Here is a 23720-nt window from a genome sequence, read left to right as displayed (position 1 = left end):
ACATATGGGTGTAATTTTCAACTCATTTGGGTGGTTACTGGATCCTATGGTAAGAGTCTGTTTAGTTTTGTAAGAAAGTAACAAACTATCTTTAAACTGGCTGTACCGTTTTTGATTCCCAACAGCAATGAATGAGAGTTCTTATTGCTCCACATTCTCATCAGCATTTGGTGTTCAGAATTCCAGATTTTGGCCATTTTAATAGGTGTGTAGTGGCATATCATTTTTGTTTTAATTTGCATTTCCCTGATGACACATGATGTGGAGCATCTTTTCATATACTTATTTGCCATCTGTATATCTTCTTCAGTGATGTGTCTGTTCAGGTCTTTGACCCATTTTTTAATTGAGCTGTTAGTGTTTTTATTGTTGAGATTTAAGAGTTATTTGTGTATTTTGGATAACAGTCCTTTATCAAATATGTCTTGGCAAATATTTTCTCCCAGTTTGTGGTTTGTCTTCTCAACAGGAATGAAGTGCTGGTCCACCTCCTTCAGCTGGTTCAGGCATCCTTTTCAGGGACACATTGGGTAAAGGGGGCAGGGTGAATCGACAAGAACAAATATTGATACTTTATTTGTTCCTAGATTTTCTAACACAGTTACTTCTTACTGTGTGTGCTGCCCTACTGTACCTGTTAGGATGTGGGGAAGCCAGTCCATGGGTACTACTTAACGTCCCATTGGAAAGTTAGAAATCTTCTCCCACCTGCAAACTGACAACATTGACTTTCTCCAGGCAATATGCTGTTCCCATTCCCTAATGCTAAGATGATTATTCTCTGGGTGGCTTACCCCAAAAGGACTCTTCTATAAAGCACAGATGATATGAAAGACCCAAAAAGTCTATAAAGGAAAAAGAGGTTACCCCGATTGAAGACCACAGCAGGCTTGACAAACTAAATGGAGATGCCAAAAAAATAACCTCAGGTGTTCTGGTATGAACTTGAAAACCAGTGTACTAATACAGACTGTGGGGGTTCACAGTTTTTTGGCTGTCATTCAAGGCTGCTGCTGCTTAGCAAAGATGACTAGAAGATCATCTTTCCCTGCCTCTCCTGCTATCCATTTCCTTCAAGTGTCTCTTACATTATGATCTTGGAAAGGGTTTATAGGATGGATGAATAGATAGATAAAATAAATATGTAGACTGGTACAGGCACAGAGAGAGGAATTATGAGGAAAATGATGAGAAAAAGTCTCTATAATCAAAACACTTCTATGTATTTAGTGCAAAATCAACCAATATTACCTGTAATATTCTACTCCCTAAACCTTGAACATTTTCATAGACCTTGAACTTGATGCTCCTTTTGTTTTTCTCAGCACATAATGTGACTTCCCTGAATTTCAAATGCATATTTAACTTTTTTTGGAAATGTATATAATTATTTTTATCTTGAAATACTTTTTTCCCAGAGTAGACTCTATGCTTGAAACTGAGCTAGCCAGTCTAGTCCGCTATGATCCCACGGGCAGAAATGATTACCCCCATTATAAATGAGAAATTGAGGTTTAGAGATGTGAAGTGATTTCCCAAAGTTGTTCAGTGGGCAAGCTGAGATTCCAACCCTAGTCTCTATTGCTTTAAAGCTGCAGCTCTTTGTCACATAACAAGAAAATGGTTTTTTAGATTATGTGTGTGTTTGTGTGCATATGCACCCAAGTGCTTGCATCCAAGGCCCTCCCTCCCCTACGAATCACAAAGCAACCACTACAAGAAGTGAAGAAGGGGAGGATCTTGTATCAATTTATAAATAAAAGAAAAACTATGACGTTAATGTGTTTAGAACTGAGATGAAGTGGTCCCCAGTTTCTGGCTGGTGTGTGTTGGTCTCATTTCTTCCTTCACATAGAATGAACAATGAAAACTATATATCAATCTCTCCAAGGGTATTGATTTTCCCAAAGCAACAGCCCCTATAAAATAACAATCAATCACAGCTGCACAGCTGAGCCATTTTACCATGATTTATTTTTTCTATAGCACTATCACCATCTGACATTTTGGGTTGCACTTATTTTTTCCAAGTCTGTTTCCAGCCAGAATATAAGTTCCTAGTGGTCAGAGGTATTAATTTTTATTTCCAGAGTTTATCACAGTATTTGACACAGAGTGAGTCTTCCATAATTCATTTCGGTTCAAATTAAACATTTTTGTCACTTAAAACATGGCAGTAGGTGGTGCACTGTATTCATCACTCAAATGGGACCTTTAATCCTGTAGGCGTAGAAGTCAATTTTATGGAAAACTTTTAACCTTAAACAAATGATAGCAGTACTTTTTGTCCTTATCCATTTTCCTTTATGTCAGTTTTGCTCACCTTTTTTTCCAATGGGAACTTGCTGAAAATAAACCTTATAAAAATAGTTGGAAAAAAAAAGAAAAAATGCATAGGGAAGTGAAACAAAATATAATGTATGATTAATTACGTAGGTTTTCTCAAGTCAACTAGTAATCCTAAACGTATAGTTTGAAATTTGTTCACATTTACAAGCTCTGACAGTCTTCTTTTCTTCAGCATCCTATCACCAATTCTACTGAGTTTAGTTTTGTGTTTATTTGATAAAGCAGAAGCAGATGGTGTTTAGGAGAAATGACGAACAATTTTTGGTACAAAGACATGAAGCAAATCAGTGAAAAATCAGCAGGCTGTCTGGAAACAAGTTTCTCCTAAGAGTCTCCTGCTGTAGTTTCTGAGCCAGTATCACTGTATGTCCTCTATAATCCAATTTCTTTTAAAATGGCTTTCCGTTCCTTTTTGTGCACTATTGATATTAGGCATGAATGAATGCAAACACTTGCACAATCAAAAACAAATAGCATCTTACCACCCGGAATGCCCTGGCAGGAGTCCACAAAAACAAGATTTAACTCCTCAGAATGGCAGTGCGTAGACAGAATTAATGGGTGGTCTTCCCAGAAAAATGGCTTATAAACTTCACTGAAATAGTAATTCGGTGCCTTGGTATCAGCATTTGTCTGCTTGTTATTGGTATCTTAACTGTTATCTTAAAAAGAAAATTCAGGATATTTAATAGAGAAACTCAATTTGAAACTCACAATTTTGCAAACCACTATTTTTTAAAACCACAAAAGTTCTTCTGATAATTACTGATAATTTGCATTACTAGCCTACTAACATTTTACTTTTTAGTTGATATGACTTAGTGTGACTCCTAGGCAACAAATTAAACTTATTTTGTCCATGCTATTCAAGGATTTTTAGCCGTAGGAATAGAATCTTCTAAAAGTCAAGTGACGACACTTGCTGAATATATTAAAAATCTACCTTGTAATGTAAAAAATCAGCAATTAGAAGGACACTGCTATATCCTACAGAGAAAATTCTTTGTTTACTTAAAATTGTTATTTTGTAATGGCTTCTTTCCCTTATGATCTGAAGGGAAAATTGAGATATTCTGGGTTAGAATCTTCATACATCTTGGTGGTCAGACATCTATTAACTATGCATATCTCCACTTGCCAAATGATGTCATCTCTTTGTTTAAATCACACAGACTGCAGCAATGTCCACATCAGATTAAGGTCACTAAGAGGTATGGGAGTAATATTACCCTGGAATAATTTTCCAGCTTGAAAATATAAGCTTTCTTCCATCTGCACTTTTCTAACCATGTGTGAAATATTTATGAAAAAAAATTGTAATCTTTTTATTACAATTTAAAACTGTGTCACAATTTACAAACTGTGTCACTTTGTTGCACATAAAACTTTACACAGCAATTTAATGTGGGCTGAATTCCTCTTTTTCTGATCTCTTGGAAAGCGGAAGTCCTTCCAATGGTCATGTATATCTTACATCCCTCAGTCATCCCCAGCAGAATGTATTAGTCTCATTACAGATCATTGTATTCCAGTCAGGTTCTGAACGAGAAGGGCTCTGTGGCCTTTGGCTGTACGCCCTCAGCTGGATAAAAGCAATAATGTTCTGGACATATATGCAAACTCACTTCTGGATACTGTGACTCTGTAAGTAGCTCATGAGTGGTGCAGTATTTGAAAAAAAGAGATTGAGGAAAATGACAATTTAAAGAGTAGACTGCACCTCTTTTCACTAACTTGATCATTGATGGGTTCTTTGCAGAAACTCTGAACATCACTTGAGTCTCAGTGACTCTTGGGTATCTTGGGGCTACGGTAGTATTTCAAGATCACAACACATCTATTAAACTTACTTATATTTTACCCCTCCAGTTCTATGGGAAAAATGATTTCTTGACCGTGAAACTCTAAGAAACAAACCAACAAAAACAATGCCACCCTACACTGCCTTATTGTCCTCAACAATGGACAACAGTTTTCTCCCCGGGTCAGTCACAAGCCTAACACAGGAGAAAATTTCCTGAATGTCAGGAAAATGAGGCTTTTTCTTTCAATACCTGAGTACTTTAATGTGGGCCTTTCTAAAAGATGGGAAAAAACTTGAAGTATTTTAAACTGCTTAAGTATTTACATGGTAATTATCCCAATGAGTGGGGAGAAAGAGATGAGAAACCCCCAGTTCCTTGAGAGCCATGCACTGTGAACACTTTGCTGGCTGCCTTTGCATACATTATCCTGCTCGGCACTCTCAGTCATCCTTAGAGTTTATCTCCAGGAATAGGTGAACTCTATTTCACAGACAAGGGATCAGATTTTCTTAATCTTTGCGTAATTATCCCCAAGATGACATACTAGGTAATTTAGAGTATGAATGTTAGATTGCTTTGTCAGACTTGAAAGTAGGTGGTCTTTCTATTCTACCTTTGTTGTAAATTCTTGAAAGGTGTTGGTAAGTACCTGATATAACTTAACATTAATTATCCAGTTTATCCATTAGCACCATACTGTCTCCAATCCAGTGAGATCTGGACTTAAATCTTGGTCCAAGGCCCCAAATCCAATGTCTGGGCTTCCACTATGAATCCCATATAATCTCTCATTATCTTCCAGGCTGGGTACCAGTGCCCACAAAGACAGCAGTGGGAATGGGCACAGTTCTCTAAATGAAGCAATCATTTTCTCCATGTTGGTCTAGTCCGCAGTGCTAGGTTTCTGACCAGCTCACTCCATCTGACTTCTGAAGGATTACCTGGTCACTGTAAGACTACAGCCTGACTACCCCATAACCTGATACCCTACCCCTTAACCTGAAACCCTGAGAGACCACGATCCGCCCCTTCTAGGCACCAGATTCCTCTCCCAGTGGCCTGGCCATGTACCTCAAACTGCACCCTCCAGTACTGATTCCCTGCTTATCTTTGGAGTTCTAGGGTTTCTACAAGTCAGAGGTTACAAACAAAGACCTGCAGATTTCAGATAGGTGGAGTAAATGAGGGAAGCAGGAAAGATAACCAGAGGTAAACTAAAGCACAACTGGGTTTTAGGGACTCAAGAGGGAAGCTGCATCTGTAAAACCATTAGAGAATGTGGGCCCAGTGTTGTCACGTGTGTGCATTCTGAAGAGAAGACAGAAACCCCAACTTTCATGTAAATGAGTAATTAATCCAGTGGTATTTTTATTTATTTATTTTTTAACAACTTTATTGGAGTATAATTGCTTTACAATGTTGTGTTAGTTTCTGCTGTATAACAAAGTGAATCAGCTATACTATACTTTTATCCCCATATCCCCTCCCTCTTGCGTCTCCCTCCCACCCTCCTTATCCCACCCCTCTAGGTGGTCACAAAGCACCGAGCTGATCTCCCTGTGCTATGTGGCTGCTTCCCACTAGCTATCTGTTTTACATTTGGTAGAGTATATATGTCCATACCATTCTCTCACTTCATCCCAGTTTACCCTTCCCCCTCCCCGTGTCCTTAAGTCCATTCTCTTTGTCTGCATCTTTATTCCTCTCCTGCCCCTAGGTTTTTCAGAACCATTTTGTTTTTTGTTTTTTTTTAGATTCCATATATATGAGTTAGCAAACGGTATTTGTTTTGCTGACTTACTTCAATCTGTATGACAGTCTCTAGGTCCATCCATCTCACTATAAATAACTCAATTTTGTTTTTTTTATGGCTGAGTAATAGTCCACTGTATATATGTGCCACATCTTCTTTATCCATTCATCTGTCGATGGACACTTAGGTTGCTTCCATGTCCTGGCTATTGTAAATAGAGCTGCAATGAACATTGTGGTACATAACTCTTTGAATTATGGTTTTCTCACGGTATATGCCCAGTAGTGGGATTGCTGGATCGTATGGTAGTTCTATTGTTTCTTTAGTAGTGTATTGCTTAAGTTCCGTGTGTTTGTATTTTTTACAGTTGTTTTCCTGTAATTGATACCTAGTCTCATAGCGTTGTGGTCAGAAAAGATTCCTGATATAATTTCAGTTTTCTTAAGTTTACCGAGGCTTGATTTGTGATCCAAGATATGATCTATCCTGGAGAATGCTCCATGAGCACTTGAGAAGAAAGTGTATTCTGTTGTTTTTGGATGGAATGTCCTATAAATATCAGTTAAGTCCATCTTATTTAATGTATCATTTAAAGCTTGTGTTTCCTTATTTATATTCATTTTGGATGATCCATCCATTGGTGAAAGTGGGGTGTTAAAGTCCCCTACTATGATTGTGTTACTGTTGATTTCCTCTTTTAGGGCTGTTAGCATTTGCCTTATGAACTGAGGTGCTCCTCTGTTGGGTGCATAAATATTTACAATTGTTATACCTCTTCTTGGATTGATCCCTTGATCATTATGTAGTGTCCTTCTTTGTCTCTTGTAATAGTCTTTATTTTAAAGTCTGTTTCGTCTGATATGAGAATTGCTAATCCAGCTTTCTTTTGATTTCCATTTGCATGGAATATCTTTTTCCATCCCCTCACTTTCAGTCTGGATGTGTCCCTAGGTCTGAAGTGGGTCTCTTGTAGACAGTATATATTCAGGTCTTGTTTTTGTATCCATTCAACCAGTCCATGTCTTTTGGTTGGAGCATTTAATCTATTTACATTTAAGGTAATTATTGATATGTATGTTCCTATTACCATTTTCTTAATTGTCTTGGATTTTTTATTATAGGTCTTTTCATTCTCTTGTGTTTCCTGCTTAGGGAAGTTCCTTTAGCATTTGTTGTAAAGCTGGTTTGGTGGTGCTGAATTCTCTTAGCTTTTTCTTGTCTGTAAAGGTTTTAATTTCTCCATTGAATCTGAATGAGACCCTTGCTGGGTAGAGTAATCTTGGTTGCAGGTTTTTTCCCTTTCATGACTTTAAATATGTCCTGCCACTCCCTTCTGGCTTGCAGAGCTTCTGCTTTAAGATCAGCATTTAACCTTATGGGGATTCCCTTGTATGTTATTTGTTGCTTTTCCCTTGCTGCTTTTAATATTTTTTCTTTTTAATTTTTATAGTTTGATTAATATGTGTCTTGGCATGTTTCTTCTTGGATTTATCCTGTATGGGACTCTCTGCACTTCCTGGACTTGATTAACTATTTCCTTTCCCATATTAGGGAAGTTTTCAACTATAATCTCTTCAAATATTTTCTCAGTCTCTTTCTTTTTCTCTTCTTCTTCTGGGACCCCTATAGTTCGAATGTTGGTGCATTTAATGTTGTCCCAGAGGTATCTGAAACTGTCCTCAATTCTTTTCATTCTTTTTTCTTTATTCTGCTCCGCAGTAGTTATTTCCACTATTTTATCTTCCAGGTCACTTATCTGTTCTTCTGCCTCAGTTATTCTGCTATTGATTCCTTCTAGAGAACTTTTAATTTCATTTATTGTGTTGTTCATCATTGTTTGTTTGCTCTTTAGTTCTTCTAGGTGCTTGTTAAACGTTTCTTGTATTGTCTCCATTCTATTTCCAAGATTTTAGATCATTTTACTCTCATTACTCTGAATTCTTTTTCAGGTAGACTGCCTATTTCCTCTTCATTTGTTTGGTCTGGTGTGTTTTTACCTTGCTCCTTCATCTGCTGTGTATCTTCTCATTTTGCTTAACTTACTGTGTTTGGGGTCTCCTTTTTGCAGGCTGCAGGTTCATAGTCCCCATTGTTTTTGGGTCTGCCCTCAGTGGGTAAGGTTGTTTCAGTGGGTTGTGTAGGCTTCCTGGTGGAGGGAACTGGTACCTGTGTTCTGGTGGATGAGGTTGGATCTTGTCTTTCTGGTGGGTAGGACTGTGTCTGGTGGGTAGGATCGCATCTGGTGGTGTGTTTTGGGGTGTCTGTGAACTTATGATTTTAGGCAACCTTTCTGCTAATGGGTGGGATTGTGTTCCTGCCTTGCTAGTTGTTTGGTATAGGGTGTCCAGCACTGTAGCTAGCTGGTGGTTGAGTGGAGCTGGGTCTTAGTGTTGAGATGGAGATCTCTGGGAGAGCTCTCACCGATTGATATTACGTTGGTCGGGAGGTCCCTGGTGGAGCAATGTCCTGAACTCTGCTCTCCCACCTCAGAGGCTCAGGCCTGATACCCAGCCAAAGCACAAAGACCATGTCAGCCACACAGCTCAGAAGAAAAAAGAGGAAAAAAAAAGAAACAAAAAATAAGATAAAATAAAAGTTATTAAAATAAAAAATAAAAATGATTTATTAAAATTAAAAAGTAATAAAAAAAGAAAAGAGCAACCAAACCAATAAACAAATCACCCAATGAATACAAGCGCTAAAAACTATACTAACCCCCACCCCCCCAAAACGGACAGACAGAACCCTAGGAGAAATGGTAAAACTAAACCTATACAGACAAAATCACACAAAGAAGCATACAAATACACACTCACAAAAAGAGAAAAAGGAAAAAAGAAAAAAATATATATATATATAAAGGAAGACAGCAACCAAATCAATAAACAAATCTACCAGTGATAATTAGCTCTAAATACTAAACTAAAATAAACATAAAACTAAAAACAAATTAGATGCAGAAAGCAAACCCGAAGTCTACAGTTGCTCCCAAAGTCCACTGCCTCAATTTTGGGATGATTCGTTGTCTATTCAGGTATTCCACAGATGCAGGTACATCAATTTGATTGTGGAGATTTAATCCGCTGCTCCTGAGGCTGCTGGGAGAGATTTCCCTTTCTCTTCTTTGTTCGCACAGCTCCCGGGGGTTCAGCTTTGGATTTGGCCCCGCCTTTGCATGTAGGTCAACTTCTGGAGTTTGTTCTTGGCCCAGACAAGACGGGGTTAAAGGAGCAGCTGATTAGGGCGGAGGGAGGTGTACGGAATGTAGGCCGAGCCTGGGGCGGCAGAGGCTGGCATGACTTTGGAAAAGCCTGAGGCATGCCGTGCATTCTCCCGGGGAAGTTGTCCCTGGATCACGGGACCCTGGCAGTGGCGGGCTGCACAAGCTCCCAGGAGGGGAGGTGTGGATAGTGACCTGTGCTCGCACACAGGCTTCTTGGTGGCGGCAACAGCAGCCTTAGCATCTTATGCCCGTCTCTGGGGTCCGCGCTGTTAGCCGCGGCTCGCGCCTGTCTCTGGAGCTCCTTTAGGCGGCGCTCTTAATCCCCTCTCCTCGCGCACCAGGAAACCAAGAGGGAAGAAAAAGTCTCTTGCCTCTTCGGCAGCTCCAGACTTTTTCCCGGACTCCCTCCCAGCTAGCTGTGGCACACTAGCCCCTTCAGGCTGTGTTCAGGCAGCCAACCCCAGTCCTCTCCCTGGGATCCGACCTCTGAAGCCCGAACCTCAGCTCCCAGCCCCCGCCTGCCCCGGCAGGTGAGCAGACAAGCCTCTCGGGCTGGTGAGTGCTGGTCGGCGCCGATCCTTTGTGCAGGAATCTCTCCACTTTGCCCTCTGCACCCCTGTTGCTGTGCTCTCCTCTGTGGCTCTGAAGCTTTCCCCCGCCCTCCCCTCATCTCCGCCAGTGAAGGGGCTTCCTAGTGTGTGGAAACCTTTCCTCCTTCACAGCTCCCTCCCAGAGGGGCAGTTCCCGTCCCTATCCTTTTGTCTCTGTTTTTTCTTTTGCCTTACGCAGGTATGTGGGGAGTTTCTTGCCTTTTGGGAAGTCTGAGGTCTTCTGCCTGCGTTCAGTAGGTGTTCTGTAGGTGTTGTTCCACATGTAGATGTATTTTTTGATGTATTTGTGGGGAGGAAGATGATCTCCACGTCTTACTCCTCCGCCATCTTAAAGGTCCCCTCCAGTGGTATTTTTAAAATATTATGTGGATACAAAACTGGACACTACCCCCAGTCCTCCAGTTTCTGACTTCTGCCTCAGATAACAGCTCAGGCGTGGCTTAAAAAGTCTAATTCTCACAGTCCTAAAAGCCTTACTTGTAACTAGAAGAGGTGAGCCAGCAACTGTTTGACAACTAACTGCAGAAAACTCTGATAACTACATCAATGCATCACCGAGGTAGTCCACTCTAAATAGTACTGGGAGACAATTCTCCGTGAATCTCTCACGTGTCTGCATATCTTATGAGCAGAGACACTGACAGCCTTTCTTTCCAACAATCTGTTTGGGGACGTTTGTATAGCAAACAGCCTTGGAAGATAGATATGGGGTCTCTCTCTAGAGCAGTGCTAACTTCATATAAAATATTCAGGTTTCCTAAACTCAGCGTTCCTCTCATATACTGTAACCTGCTGTCCTCTGTGTATCATCCCATGAGATTTGTGGCTCAGGGAACCAATGAAAATGCTAATACTCTGACAGCTGTTACTGTCATGAGTAGTAAGTCCTTGGTCTCTGACCCAGGAGTTTCATGGCTTTTGCCAGCATCATAAAACAGTATTAGGTTGCAAAGAGAGTAAATTTTCAGGTTCCTCATAGTTTTTGACAACTGACATTAGTTTTTCTTCCACTCTAAACTCTGGCTACAGCAGCTACTCTAAACTCAACAGCCTAGTGTCTTCCACCATACTTCTTCCATTGATTTCCCTGAATCAATCTTGCTTTTGAAAGTACAGTATTGCCTTATTCTCCATCAAGGCAATCATGAACTCACAGCATTTCAGACACCTAAATCTCTTTGTAGCTCATCATTTCTATCTATTTTAGGCTTCCTTCTTCAACTTCAGACAATAGCTTGGTGTTTAGCAAAAAACCAAAACGACTAAGCAGGCAGACTGTCAAGCTATATTGCTGGGGTTTGAAACTGTGTTTTGCCACTCACTAGCTGTGTACTTTGGTAACATAGAAAGAATACAATAAATGTAATTGATTAGTATTCAATTGAATATTCAAAAATTTCAGTTAGGAGTTTACCTTAAATGCAGGTGGCTTGTAACTTATAATCTAACTTATCACTGGGAAGCTAAATGTAAATAATTTAGGGTTATGAATGGGTTTGGCCCTTTGCCAATTCAAATCCTCACTACTTTAATAAAACATACCATTTGCATAGAATTTCCTTTCAGAAAGAAAACACCTCATATCCCAATCTTCTACAAATAATATGAAGGACCAAGGACCAAGCACCAAGCCCTCTCCAGTCAAACTGTAAATGTACAAATATACTATAAAGTTCTTTTAAACTGCCAAACAACTCTTCCATAGATGACCTTGCACACTCAGGATGCCTAAATATCATCACATAAATATTAGCCGGTTTCTTCACAGCCCTAATCGAAAAATCAATCCACCCAAATATTACTTGTCTGAAGCAACGTTTCCATTGGTGTTTTCACTGTGCTATGCCATTTCTCTTAATGGTCTCAAATAATATCCCCTGATTTTCTATTTATTTTCATTTCTATTTCTTTTTATTCTTCTAAGCCTATGACAATTAAAATTAAAATTCCAAAGGGGTAAAGGCAAGGAAAAGCTACAAAAATCTGATTTGATTTTCCTACACTTCCCCCCAACCCAGTTCCAAGCCGCTAATCCCCTCTCAAACTGTACAATAGAACAGCAGAGACATAAAGAAAAGGAGATAAAACTGGCCAGCCAGTGCATTGTTCTTGCTAATCTGCACCATTTACATAAGGGTTAGAAGGCTTGTTTTATCATTTAAACAGGCTTAAAAGCCTCTTTGCAAATGAGATTTTGTTCCTACAAAAGAATGAATTCTAGCTATTTGGTGAGTTTCTGCTAGACCAGCACTGGGAGCTGACTTGGCAGTAACTTAAGCTACTTCTTTGGCCACATACAGTGTATGCTAGGATTGCTTTCAGCTGCCAAAACTGAAAAGCATCAAGCTGATTAAATTCTTTCCAGGAGGTGAATAGGATGAGGAGCATGTTAAGAGGCCAATAATATCAGATCTAAAACTGTACCTGGGCAAACTGTCCTGTATGCAGGTGCTTGAGAGTGGCTTTGAACTTTCAGAGCCCCTTGAATCTTCCTTTGAAAAGGAACAGAAGGGCAGACAGCAAATGAAATTCAGAGACAGAAAGCCTTAAAATAGTCTCCAGCTGTGAAGTAAAGACAATCTAAACTCTTTGATTCATTGTCCATCTGAGTGGCACTGGGCACAAGGATAAACTGTACAACTAACTCCCTTGTCAAGGTCAGCACAAAAGAGAACCAGAAGGAAAAGATTTTCTTAATACAGAGGGGTACACCCATTGCCTCAAGATCTTAGATTTAAAAAAATCAATATCATGTTTATACAAAGATGTACCTATTATTTGCTTTACCTGGCACACCTTGAACAGATGTTCAGTGTGACTTTGGCCTGGGGTTCAGCAGAGTGAGTAGCTCGACCTTGGTTAAATTTGTTCCCAGAAGGCACCAGGGTAGTTACTCCCTCCATTCTTAAATCATCAAGATCCTCTGTAACAACATAAACAATTGCAGAGAAAAACATTAACTCTAATAGAATGAAGGAGAAAAGTCCAGGTTTTCAGATATCTGCCAGTAGTTGGTTAGCAAAACATTATATTTCCACTTTGCAAAAATCTTACCTCATGCATCAATTAGTTTTCAAATTATTTCTAGATGTAGTTGGAGAAAATTAGATGAGAAGATTTACAGGAGCAAAATGGTGAGAGATGAATCTGTCTGCACGATGGGCAGACCATGTATGACTGTGGGACGTGGATCCACAACCTCTGCTGTAACCACCCACAAAAGTCAACCATAATCTCTACAGCAATTGGCCCCAAATGGTCAGGAGTTAGTCAGTGACTGCCCCCTTCCAACTAAGGACAATCCAGAGGAAGACAAATTATGCTCCCAAACCAATTACACAAGGTCATTCATTTCTAATTGGCCTGCCTTGAGCTTCCCCATCCAACACCCTCCAATCAGAATATACCTGAAGCCTTCTCTTTTTTCATTCTAAACCATTCCTTTTTGTCTGCACCTTGGGAGGACAATAGTATACCGGGATAGTCATACCCCCAGGTGTTCACTGAAGCCTCCTATTTTTTCCAGGCCCTCAATCAACACTTAAAAAGTCTGTTTCTCTTGTAATTTAGTCCTGATGCAATTTGTACATGATCTCCTGCTTTATTCAGAGGATAAGGAATCTTGTAAAAAGGATTCTATTTACTTGCTCTCAGCCTTAGCAAAAGAGGGACATAAAGTTTCAAAAGGTAAATTATAATTTTGCCAAAACATAATCCACGATTGAGGTTACTACCTATATAAGAAGGGAAATCGCTCTTTCCTGATAAGGCTGTAGACTATCCAAACATCTTAGACCTCTCACAAAACAATCGAGAGGATTTCTAACTGTGTTAAATATAAGACAACAGGCCCATAACGAAGTTGCTTATGCTAAGACCACGTTACCAAACTGATACTTAATTTAATCACAGTTTAAGCTCTCTCAGCAATGGAATCCTAAACAATCAGGAATCACCTGGTCAGCACTAGTGAGTTAACTTGCCTAATAGACCCCTGCTGTCCCCTAAAGGAAAGTGACCTTGCCACCACCAACCTGTTGGTGGCTAGTATAGCTTCCTGCATCCACTGCCTTCTGTCTATAAAAGCCTTCAATTTTGTACAGCTCCCTGGAGTTCCTTTCTTCCTGCTAGATTGGATGCTGCCTGATTCATGAATCATCTACTCAGCTGAATTTTGTTTCTAACAAATGAATATGGCAAACAAGTGTCAAATTTTCCTGAGATTGTGACTAGTCTAAATCATAAACAGACCTTTGGTTATCTGAAGAAGATTAGTCAACACACTACCTCCACAGGCAACCCCAAATGAAATCCTTTCATCTACTTGCATATGAGCAATCTGGGTGTGTCCTTAGAGGTTCAACTGAACTTCATGAGAGCCAAAAAAAACTCATCACCTTGACCTGGTTGTAAACATATAGTCCCCTTGTTGTGGGGTAACCCCTTCCAAACTCACTGCTTCTGCTTAACTAGTTATAAGCGCCCATCTCTTCTCATGGCTCCTCATGTCATGCGGCACAGACAGTACTACTGCCTGAGAACACACAACACTTTTCAGTTAGCTAATTAGCCTCCCATGAGATTCTGTTAGTCTCTCCCCCTCACACTACTATTCATCACTGAGACACCCTGACTTGCCCACCCTCCTCCCCCCCACCAGGGGAAGGGAACCTTAACATTTTCTTAGCTCAGTTAGGAACTCACTATACCTCATTCAGTGTTTTTAAGGACTCCCACTGAAAACTCTGACCTAATGTTATTTGTTGACAGATCATACCTCAAAACTTGAAACTGGAGCAGAACACGCTAACACCAATTTCAGCTTGCCTGTAGAATGCAGTCCTCTACCCGAGGGAAAAATCAGCCTAAAAAATCAGCCCCCAAATCAGCACTTCCTTGAGCTTGTAACTAGCCAAAGACCACAGAGTAAATATATATCAGGCATGCTTTTTTTAAAAAAAACATGACTTTGGGATGCTTTGGAAACAAAGGGTCATCTCTGCTGGAACCCCCATCAAAAATGAACAAGATGTTTAACACACTTTTAGATGCACTCTTACTTCATAAAGAGGTAGCTGCTGTAAAAAAAAATAACATGGAAGCTAAAAGAAATACTCCAGCAGATCATTTTGCCAAAGAAGCAGCCTTAACAATGGTTTTGATCCTATCTAAACTCTTAAAGGATGAATCCTTAAAGGAATTCAAAGAAACCATTATAAAATATCAATATTTAGTCCCTCATTTTGAAAAGAAAAATGGAAAAAAATAAGTGGTTCTAGCTTCACTCAGATCACCTCTGGTGCTCCCAAGACAGCTGCTTGGTGGCACTAGATGGTTTCAAATAGATATTAGCTAAATTTCTCCATGAAACTACTCATCATGGTACAGATAAATTGGTTACTATCTTAAATCAACATGGCTGGGGAAACTTTAAAAAGACAGCTTAAGTCATTTTTTTTTTTTCTTTGCGGTATGTGGGCCTCTCCCTGCTGTGGCCTCTCCCTTTGCGGAGCACAGGCTCTGGGGACATGCAGGCTCAGCGGCCATGGCTCACGGGCCCAGCCGCTCCGCGGCATGTGGGATCTTCCTGGACCGGGACATGAACCCATGTCCCCTGCATCGGCAGGTGGACTCTCAACCACTGCGCCACCAGGGAAGCCCAAAAAGACAGCCGAGGTCATTTTTAAGTCATGTGGACTTGTCAACAGCATAACTCTAGAGAACCTGTGAATGTGGGAAATGACCAGGAACCAAAGCTTCGAAGGCCCTTTGAACACCTCATGATGTATTTTATATAGCTTCCACTTTTCATGAGATTTGAATATATTTTAGTTATTGAATGTCTATATAATTTCAGGGTGAGTTTAAACATCTCTTTGCCAAAAAGCTATAATCTTTACAGTTGCTAAAAAGCTGGTCGATTTTGTGATTCCAATCTTGGGAATAGAAACTTTCATATCAAGTGACCAAGACACACACTTCACAAGAAATATTATTTTTAAAAAATCTCTGTAAAGTATTATCCTTTACTCAGAAACCACACTGTTCTTATTACCTACAAACTTCTGAAAGGCGAAAAGAATCAATGACATCTTCAAATAAAATTAATAAAACTTTCAGAAACCCTTGAGCTCCCTTGGTCAAAGGTACTCCCACCCACCCTTATGCCAATATGGTCCACTCCTAGAGAACACATTGTTTATTTCCCTGTGAACTAGTTACTGGAAGGCCCAAGTGCATCAGGATTTTACCTACAATACTATACTCTTCCCTGATGCATGTAGACATCGCAAAATGTTGCAAGAGACTCACGGACTATACTCAGTCCTATCACTAACAGGTTAAGGTTGCATTCAAACATCTTAAACAGCCTCTTCATGATATTCAACTGTAAGATTTCATCTGTTGGGAGACACAACAGAGAAAAGCTGCTCTTGAACCTCATTGGAAGGGATTCTATCAGATATTGTTAACAACAAATACAGAAGGAAAGCTCCCTGGAGTAAATCCTTGGGCTCACATTTCATAACTAAAGAAACAATCCAGAACCAACAAAATTGGAAGCCTGCTCTAATAGGGGACCTCAACATGAAGATTCTCTAGAAGCAGCTGATCTTCACAGTAGACAGATGACCCAAGATCCTCAGAATAACCCGATGACCTCAGATACTGGACAGCTTCTGCGCAAGATATTGGACCAAAACCCTTGCCTAATTGCTATTTTGTTTTTTATCTGCTTATTTACATTCTTCTTCTAATTTCTATAGACCCCTGGTTATCACCCACCCATAATGGCCCTTCTTCTTTTATTCCCTTCTTACTAAAATTGTTAGATCAGAGCATAATTATTCTGACACCAATCTCAGATTTCCCAAGTAGTACCCTTCAAGCTTACTGATTGCTGGATATGCCATTCCTCACCAGACCTTCATGGTAAAAACCTAGGGCTATTTCCATTCTCAACAAATGAGATCAAAGAGAATTACAGCCAATGGCATTTCACTTGCACTTACGTGGACAAATGACCTTAAACAAGGTCATTTGCTACTTTCCTAGCAACGCCCTCACACAGAAAAAGAAAAAATTATTACGATCTATCAATTAGACCCTAGGTAATTCTAAATTTGAATTCAGAATTTCCTAAACTGATGGGCCAATTACTTAGTATCTGGAAGAGGCTAATATAGAGACAAATGTGTAAACAGGCTAATGTAAGGTCTTGGTTTCAACTTCATGCCATGAATAATTTCTTTTTTTCCTGGATATCCATGTATTCCTACCAGATACTACTTCCTCTGCAACCAGAATGGCTAGTCTGGCTTGTCTCAAATTAATATTTCATGCACTTTAGAAACAGTATTCCAAAACTTATCTGCGCACAGACACCTTAATTCTAAAGTCATCAAAGCAGGAAATTCAGATGTGCGCTCCAAAATGAGGTTACCCTCAATTATTTAGGCACTTTACCTGGGGATGTTACTGATTTATTGTTTATGCAAACAATCAAAGCAGTGCTCCCAGTAATAAGAATCATACAAACAAAAGGCTATGAGACATAGATCATTTTAATTCTGGCAGAAGTTATAGATAATATCACCTCTACCTTAGATGGAATACAGATCAGTCTCAATTCCTTGGCAAGAGCAGTGATGGACAATCTAGATTTCCTGTTCACTAGTCACGATAGTACCTGTGCAATTGCTAATAGTTCTTGCTATACTTGGCTCAATGAAACAGGTAAGGTAGAAAAGGCTATTTATCATTTTAAGGAAAAAGCTACCTGGCTCACCAAGGCTGATCTTTATGACCTGTGGGATTGTTCTCCTAGCCTTGGTTGGATAATTTGGGTTCTTGGTTCTGAAGCATCTTAAACACACTTTTAATTACTCTTGTTTTTGTCATAGTGGTCATGATGCCAGTCCACTGAACTCTATCCAGAGTCTTATATGCTTTTATGCAGCCACTCTCTCATCAGATGATCACCATTTTAACACAACACCAAAAAGATTAAGAAGCTCTTGTGATAAAACTGACTATGGAGACAAGTCGACTATCATGAAGCAGTGAAGACTTGGATCTTGAGTCTTGTCTTTTGGCCAACTTCCTGCCAGGGAGAGAATGACTAAAAGAGAGGAGTGAGAGACTGAACATACAAAAAGACAATGGGAAGATCATATATGACATTAGAATAGATACCCACAGCCCCTGATGGAAACGATCAGTGAAGCCAAATCACAACCTCTGCAGCAGTTGGCCCAAAGCCCTCCGGACCTGGTTCATAGAGGCCAGATCCCCTCCTTTTTCCCAACTCAGAACCAAGCAGAGAAAGTCAAATATGCTCCCCAAGCTAAATGCACATGTCCACAAATGGCAAAGTTCAAATACCTAAAGGTCTGTCTCATGGAAGAGATATCAGAGTTCCCAAAGTCAGTAATATTAAGGAGACACTCTAGCCAACTAGAAATTTCTCTGAAGCAAGCAGTAATACTTTTTTTCATCAAGGAATCTCATGATTCTTCAGGTAACAGTGGTAGAGAAAGATTATGTAAAAATAACCTCATGGGAATTTTAAAAAATATACTTGTTCTATTTTGATACTTTGAAGTCAAACTCTGTAGTGACTGTTAATGTCTAGTTAAGAAGTAATGTATATGTGATACATATACATGATACATAATGTATATGTAATACATATGTGAATAATGTAATGTGATCAGCTCTATCCCAGAAAAAAAACAAAAATAAATGTTTTATATGTTATGGAAAACATATGAAAAATCAACTAACTGAAGTTAAAAACAAACCCATGAAACTGCCAAATATTATGTCAGCACTTGACAGTATTCTATTTTAATCATGTAGATTAGTTTCAGTTTTCTAACTGAAACCTAAATGATAAAGGAATTATTAGGAAGTTGAATAATTAGGTAACAGTTGAGTAGAAGTATATAAGCCAGACCAGGTGGTAAAGGACTCTTCAGAGGGCTGTAAGAACATGAAAAAGCAGAGATTTGAAGGGACATAGTATATCAGGGAAAGTTATACAGCTATATGACCATAACTTGAGATGTATAGGGATAGAAGAATGTAATACTGGAAAAGAGTTTAGTCTCAGATGATGAAGGGAGATAGAGTCATTGAATCTGTGTTTTATAGAGATCATTGTAGATGTACTTATTGAAATAAACAATTTTCTAAATTTACAAAATTGCTTTTCTGATAACTAGAGATAGGAAATAAGTTTTTCTCACTTACTATTGTAATCTCACTGTCTTAGAAGTGTGTCTAGCACAGGGTAGGCATTCACTGATATTTGCTGACTACAAGACTTTTTTCTCTGCAAATGATAGGCCTGAGCTCCCCTGAGATGTCACTCAGAGCACTTATCAGACACCTGTCTCAAGAGAAGACTTTTGTATAATTTGATAAACTTGGTTAATTAACTATTTGACAAGTTGATCTTTATGTGGAATTGGCTTTTGGAAAATTGGTTTTTGAAGGAATACATGTGCTGCACTTCCCTACAGCCATTTGGCAAAGTGAAAACTGGAAACAAGGAGTTGAGGCGGGAAGAAGCCTGTATCCTCCATAATGGATGTATCAGCTGCTGAGGGCCTGGGGTAAGGAAGGAACAGTAGCAAGAGAGAGAAATGCATCAGAAGGTAATTTCAGAGGAAGATTCAACAGGTTGTCGTGAATGACTGCATGTGAAATCCTTGCAGGTTTCTCCATATTACCACTTTCAGGGAATATAGGAAGAGATAACATCTTTGGTTTCACACATGCTTAGATGGAGCTATCGTCAAGATATCCATATGGATATTTGGTAGGCAGTTAGAAGGGCAAGTCTGGAGTAATGGAGTGTGGAATGAAGCTATAGACCATATGGCTGAGAAAAGCTGATAGAATTATCAGCCCAGCAGTTAAAATCAAGCAGTGACACTTCTTATGTCTAACTTTCTTTACAAGTGAAATGTGTGCATTATATGACTATTATATTTAAAAGAAGAGTACCATATTTATTCTTTTTCACAATAGAAAGCCCAAAGCAGTAATTTATTTTTAAAGGTAGCCGATAAACTTGTGATGCATCTTTTGAATCACAGGTTACTATAGAGAAAAATGAACTAATTTATGACTAAAGACATGAGCACTTTATGCAATCCAAATAACGAAGAATTAATCAAGCAAAGAATTGTTTTCATTTAATTTAAGGAAATAACAGCTGCCTAGATGAAATAATCCCAGGACTTTCATTTCATTCAAGTGTAATCCATGAAATAATTTACAGCTGCTTGAACTAGACAATGTGGGATATGAGTGAATTTTCACATCTGTTTCTAGGAACAAAAATTAAAAGCTTTCCAAACACAAGTCCCTTCACAGTGATTCAGTGATGGGTTACACAAGAATTATATGGCAGTTTTTCCCTGTATTGCAACTGTTTGGTTGATTTACGTCGATAGAGCTGATTTGGTCAAATATTTTAAACAGATGTTATATATGCTGAGTGAATTATTAAAAAAATAAAACAAATGTTAAGAAAACATATAAGAAATTAGACAGGTTTTAATAAAATACTTATGAATACTTTTTTGTTATGTGAGACAGCTAAACTATTTCCTTAAAAAAGGGAAAGAAATAATTGAGAGAAAAACATAATTCACTTTGCTGGGATAAATTCTGGTTGAAAGGTGGAAGAAGGATGTTGAGGCCATGCTTCTATTGGTTCTCTATTTCTACAATCATGCCTCCAATATGAGTTCAGTTTTCTTTCTCAGTATATCAGTGTAGTATGGCTTAACTAGATTCATAATTGATAAGAACAAAATGGTAGACATGAGAAATTATAGGCTGGAATTTTTTAGATCAAACTTAGTTTAAAAAATTTTAGTTAGCATTGCATTTATAAAAGTTTGGTGGAATTTAAAAGCTGAGTTGAAGTTTCCCTTTTTAATGAGAGAGAGTAGGTTACAGAATATTTACTTTCCTTGACCACATGAGATCAATAAACAAAGAAAGTGATTTGGCCAGTAGGTTAGGCAAAATGTTTATGTAAACTTAAATTTACATTCGTTCTTTGTCTTCTAGTGTTAACTGAAAAGAGCAAAACACTTTCTGAGATATTTTTTGTTAGCTACCAGTTCCTGTTTAATTTCTTTGACCATCAACAGCCAAATACATGATGATCACAAACATCTGTAAAAATTTATGGGCTGGAACTTGTTCCCTTAGATTGCAAATGAATCACAAGACTTGGGTTAATTGAACCCATCATTACATAAATTGTGAAGGCTTCTCTGTTAGTCAGAAAAATTAAGACATCTGGGAGTGGTTTTCTCCTTCCATTCTGTAAGAAAATACTAGTGCTTCTAACAAATTTCAACCCAAACATTACTCAAAGCCTGATTTCTGCATCAGAGTATATCTACATTTTCCTCAATTTGCACCTACCACAAATTCAAAAGATTATATTGTATACACAAAAAATTGACTTCCTCCTGAAACTTTTGTCACCCTCTAAAGGTTTGACAGATAGATGTTGTGAACAAGTCTCTTTATTTTAAAAATAACTGAAATTCCAGGGACGTGGACTCATTTCAGGTGGGGATCGATAAGCAGACTGTCTGGTATGACTGAAAGCTTGGTTACAGCCTAATTGAAGTGAGGACACCTCATGACCAACACAGAAATCTAGAGACAGCCAGAGGAGGAGCACCAAGGACCAGACTTGAAGGGTAGGAGCGGGAGGCCACAGACGGGAGATTAGCAGAGCTAAGTAGAGGTGTTCAGGAATAGAACTGGAAAACAGAAATGAGGCAAGCCAAGCACAGGGTTCACAGTGTAGACAAGAGCAAGGCAAGGAAGGCTGGTTAATCTAAAAGGCTGGGATTAGGTAGATTATTAATTTTTTTAGGATGATGGGTAAAATATGTAATTTTTTAATGAGAATCATACAAAATCTTGCAGAGCTCATCATTTTAACCACCATTTAAAAGTGTATTTAATTTTAATTCCCCTGGGACATGTCTCTGGCTAAAGCACTCATATCATTTATCTCTCTCAATGGTGAGAAAGTATTTCTCATCCCAATGGTTTAGTTATGGAATGATTACTTCCCCTATTAGGTACCATTATGTTACAGTAAGCATTATTTTAGCCATTACAGGTGATACATCACACTAACACTTATTTTTTTGTTTGTTTCTAAACTACTTATGAATGCTATTTAATATAATTTTTATGTTCCCACAGGCTCTGTGTTAAATAAATAAGGTCTTATGTTGGGAAGTTCCTATGTGCACTGTATCAATTTGTTGCTTGCTAATGAACTTTTGACCATAAACCTAATAATTACACCCTGGATAATTATTAATTACCATACTGGATATTTTTATTCTTGATCCAGACCACAAGTATCAACTGAGTTCATTTTCATAAGTGTTTCTGCATTAATTACATAATTTGCTAACTCAAAATAAGCCCTTTGGAGAGAGTATGATAAATTCATACACTAATTGCTATAGTCCCAATACTATACAGTTTCGGTATCCATGCTCTAAACTTGCCTTTAGTAAAGGTGATTCTGCCTGAAGTCAGTTGACTTCACATACATGACACAAACACATAAAACTAAATTGCTATGAGGTTAGTGATTAAACTCAGAATTTATTGTTAGTTTACCTTTTTCTTGGATTTCAAGTGTAACAAGTCATGGTGGTGAAAACCTCCCACCATCACCCTCCTTTCCTCTTTCTTTCCTTGTATTCTAACTTTCTTTTTGCTTAAGTCTTCAGTTTTGATAGTACCCCTCCTTCACTAAAGCCTCAACCGAATAGACTTCTTTCGCTTCAACTGTCCTCCATTTTATTTACTTTGTACTTGGCGACCCTCCTCTGAACTTTGCGCTTGTTGATACTGTTGATACTGCGCTTGTCAACTCACCATGCAATATTCTCAATGAAGCAAATTTTAACCAACTAAACGCATGTTAAAAAGTAAAAATAAAATATAAAAAAGTATTTTAGTATGCTTGTCACATGTGTTGGGATCCTAAATCCAATATGGTTAGTCTAAAAAAGATGTTAAGTCTCATAACTGCCTCCTATCCTCTCTCCTTCAATCTTCCTTCATTTCTGTTTTATGTAGAGCCCTTTGGGATACGTAAAAAAAGAATCACACTTTAGGAAAAATAAAAAAAGAAGATCGTGGCTGGTCATATGCTAAACTTGCTGCTGATGTATTTTGGATATGGCTGCCAACTCCTCCCTTGTGGTGTGCCACAGGCGAGAAGCAGTCACAGGACATACCTTTCCCATCACTGAGATACGAGCCACATGCCACAAGATGTTGCCACCCTGTCTGACACATTGTAAATCCACTTTCCATTCTGTGATGCTTTCTTGGAATTCACATGCTGTTCTCATCCCTTACACTTCAAGCCACAAAACGTTGCCACCACACATTAAATTCTACAAGATTATTTTCATCTTGTTCCATTTTCTTGGATAGTTGCCTCTATGGAACTGTTCTTTAATAACATGTCATGCAGGATGATACCACCTAAGAACCTCATCTCACTTCCTACATTATATAAATTTTTGAGTTTCCTAAAGAAGAGTATTTGGTGATAAGAAAAAAAAACATAAAAATCTAGAAGTGAATGAACTGACTATGCAATATACTCCCTATAGCAACCCTAGCCTCTTCCTGTGCCATGAACAATCCAAGATCATTAATATCTTCATGTCTCTGCACTTGCTGTGTTTTCTCCCTCGGGTGCCCTTGCCCCAGATATGACCATACTGTCTTTCTCTCCCTTCATTCAAGCCTCTGCTCAAATACTGCCTTATAAGAGGGGATTTCCTTGACTACTCTGTCTAAGAGAGCATCTTCTATTATTCCTTATCCTTGTTATCTCTCTTTATCTTCAGAACAACTGTTACATCCTGGAATTATTACATTTTTAATTTATTTGT

At 38.7% G+C, this 23720-nt stretch overlaps 1 protein-coding gene across 1 annotated transcript in view; it reads right to left on the bottom strand.

Moving 5' to 3' along the window:
- LOC132500586 (uncharacterized protein C8orf34-like) overlaps positions 1-23130 on the bottom strand; it is a 119100-nt gene extending 95970 nt beyond the window's left edge. Inside the window, exons 1-2 of the mRNA XM_060115712.1 lie at positions 23052-23130; positions 12529-12664 (exon numbers count right to left, since the gene is read on the bottom strand). Of these exons, the coding sequence (XP_059971695.1) occupies positions 12529-12664; positions 23052-23130 (215 nt within the window). The remainder of the gene's footprint in view (positions 1-12528; positions 12665-23051) is intronic.
- Positions 23131-23720: the final 590 nt, after the last annotated feature.

Source organism: Mesoplodon densirostris, chromosome 13, assembly GCF_025265405.1.
Source record: "Mesoplodon densirostris isolate mMesDen1 chromosome 13, mMesDen1 primary haplotype, whole genome shotgun sequence".
Classification (NCBI taxonomy): domain Eukaryota; kingdom Metazoa; phylum Chordata; class Mammalia; order Artiodactyla; family Ziphiidae; genus Mesoplodon; species Mesoplodon densirostris.
This window is presented reverse-complemented; position numbering and strand designations above follow the sequence as displayed.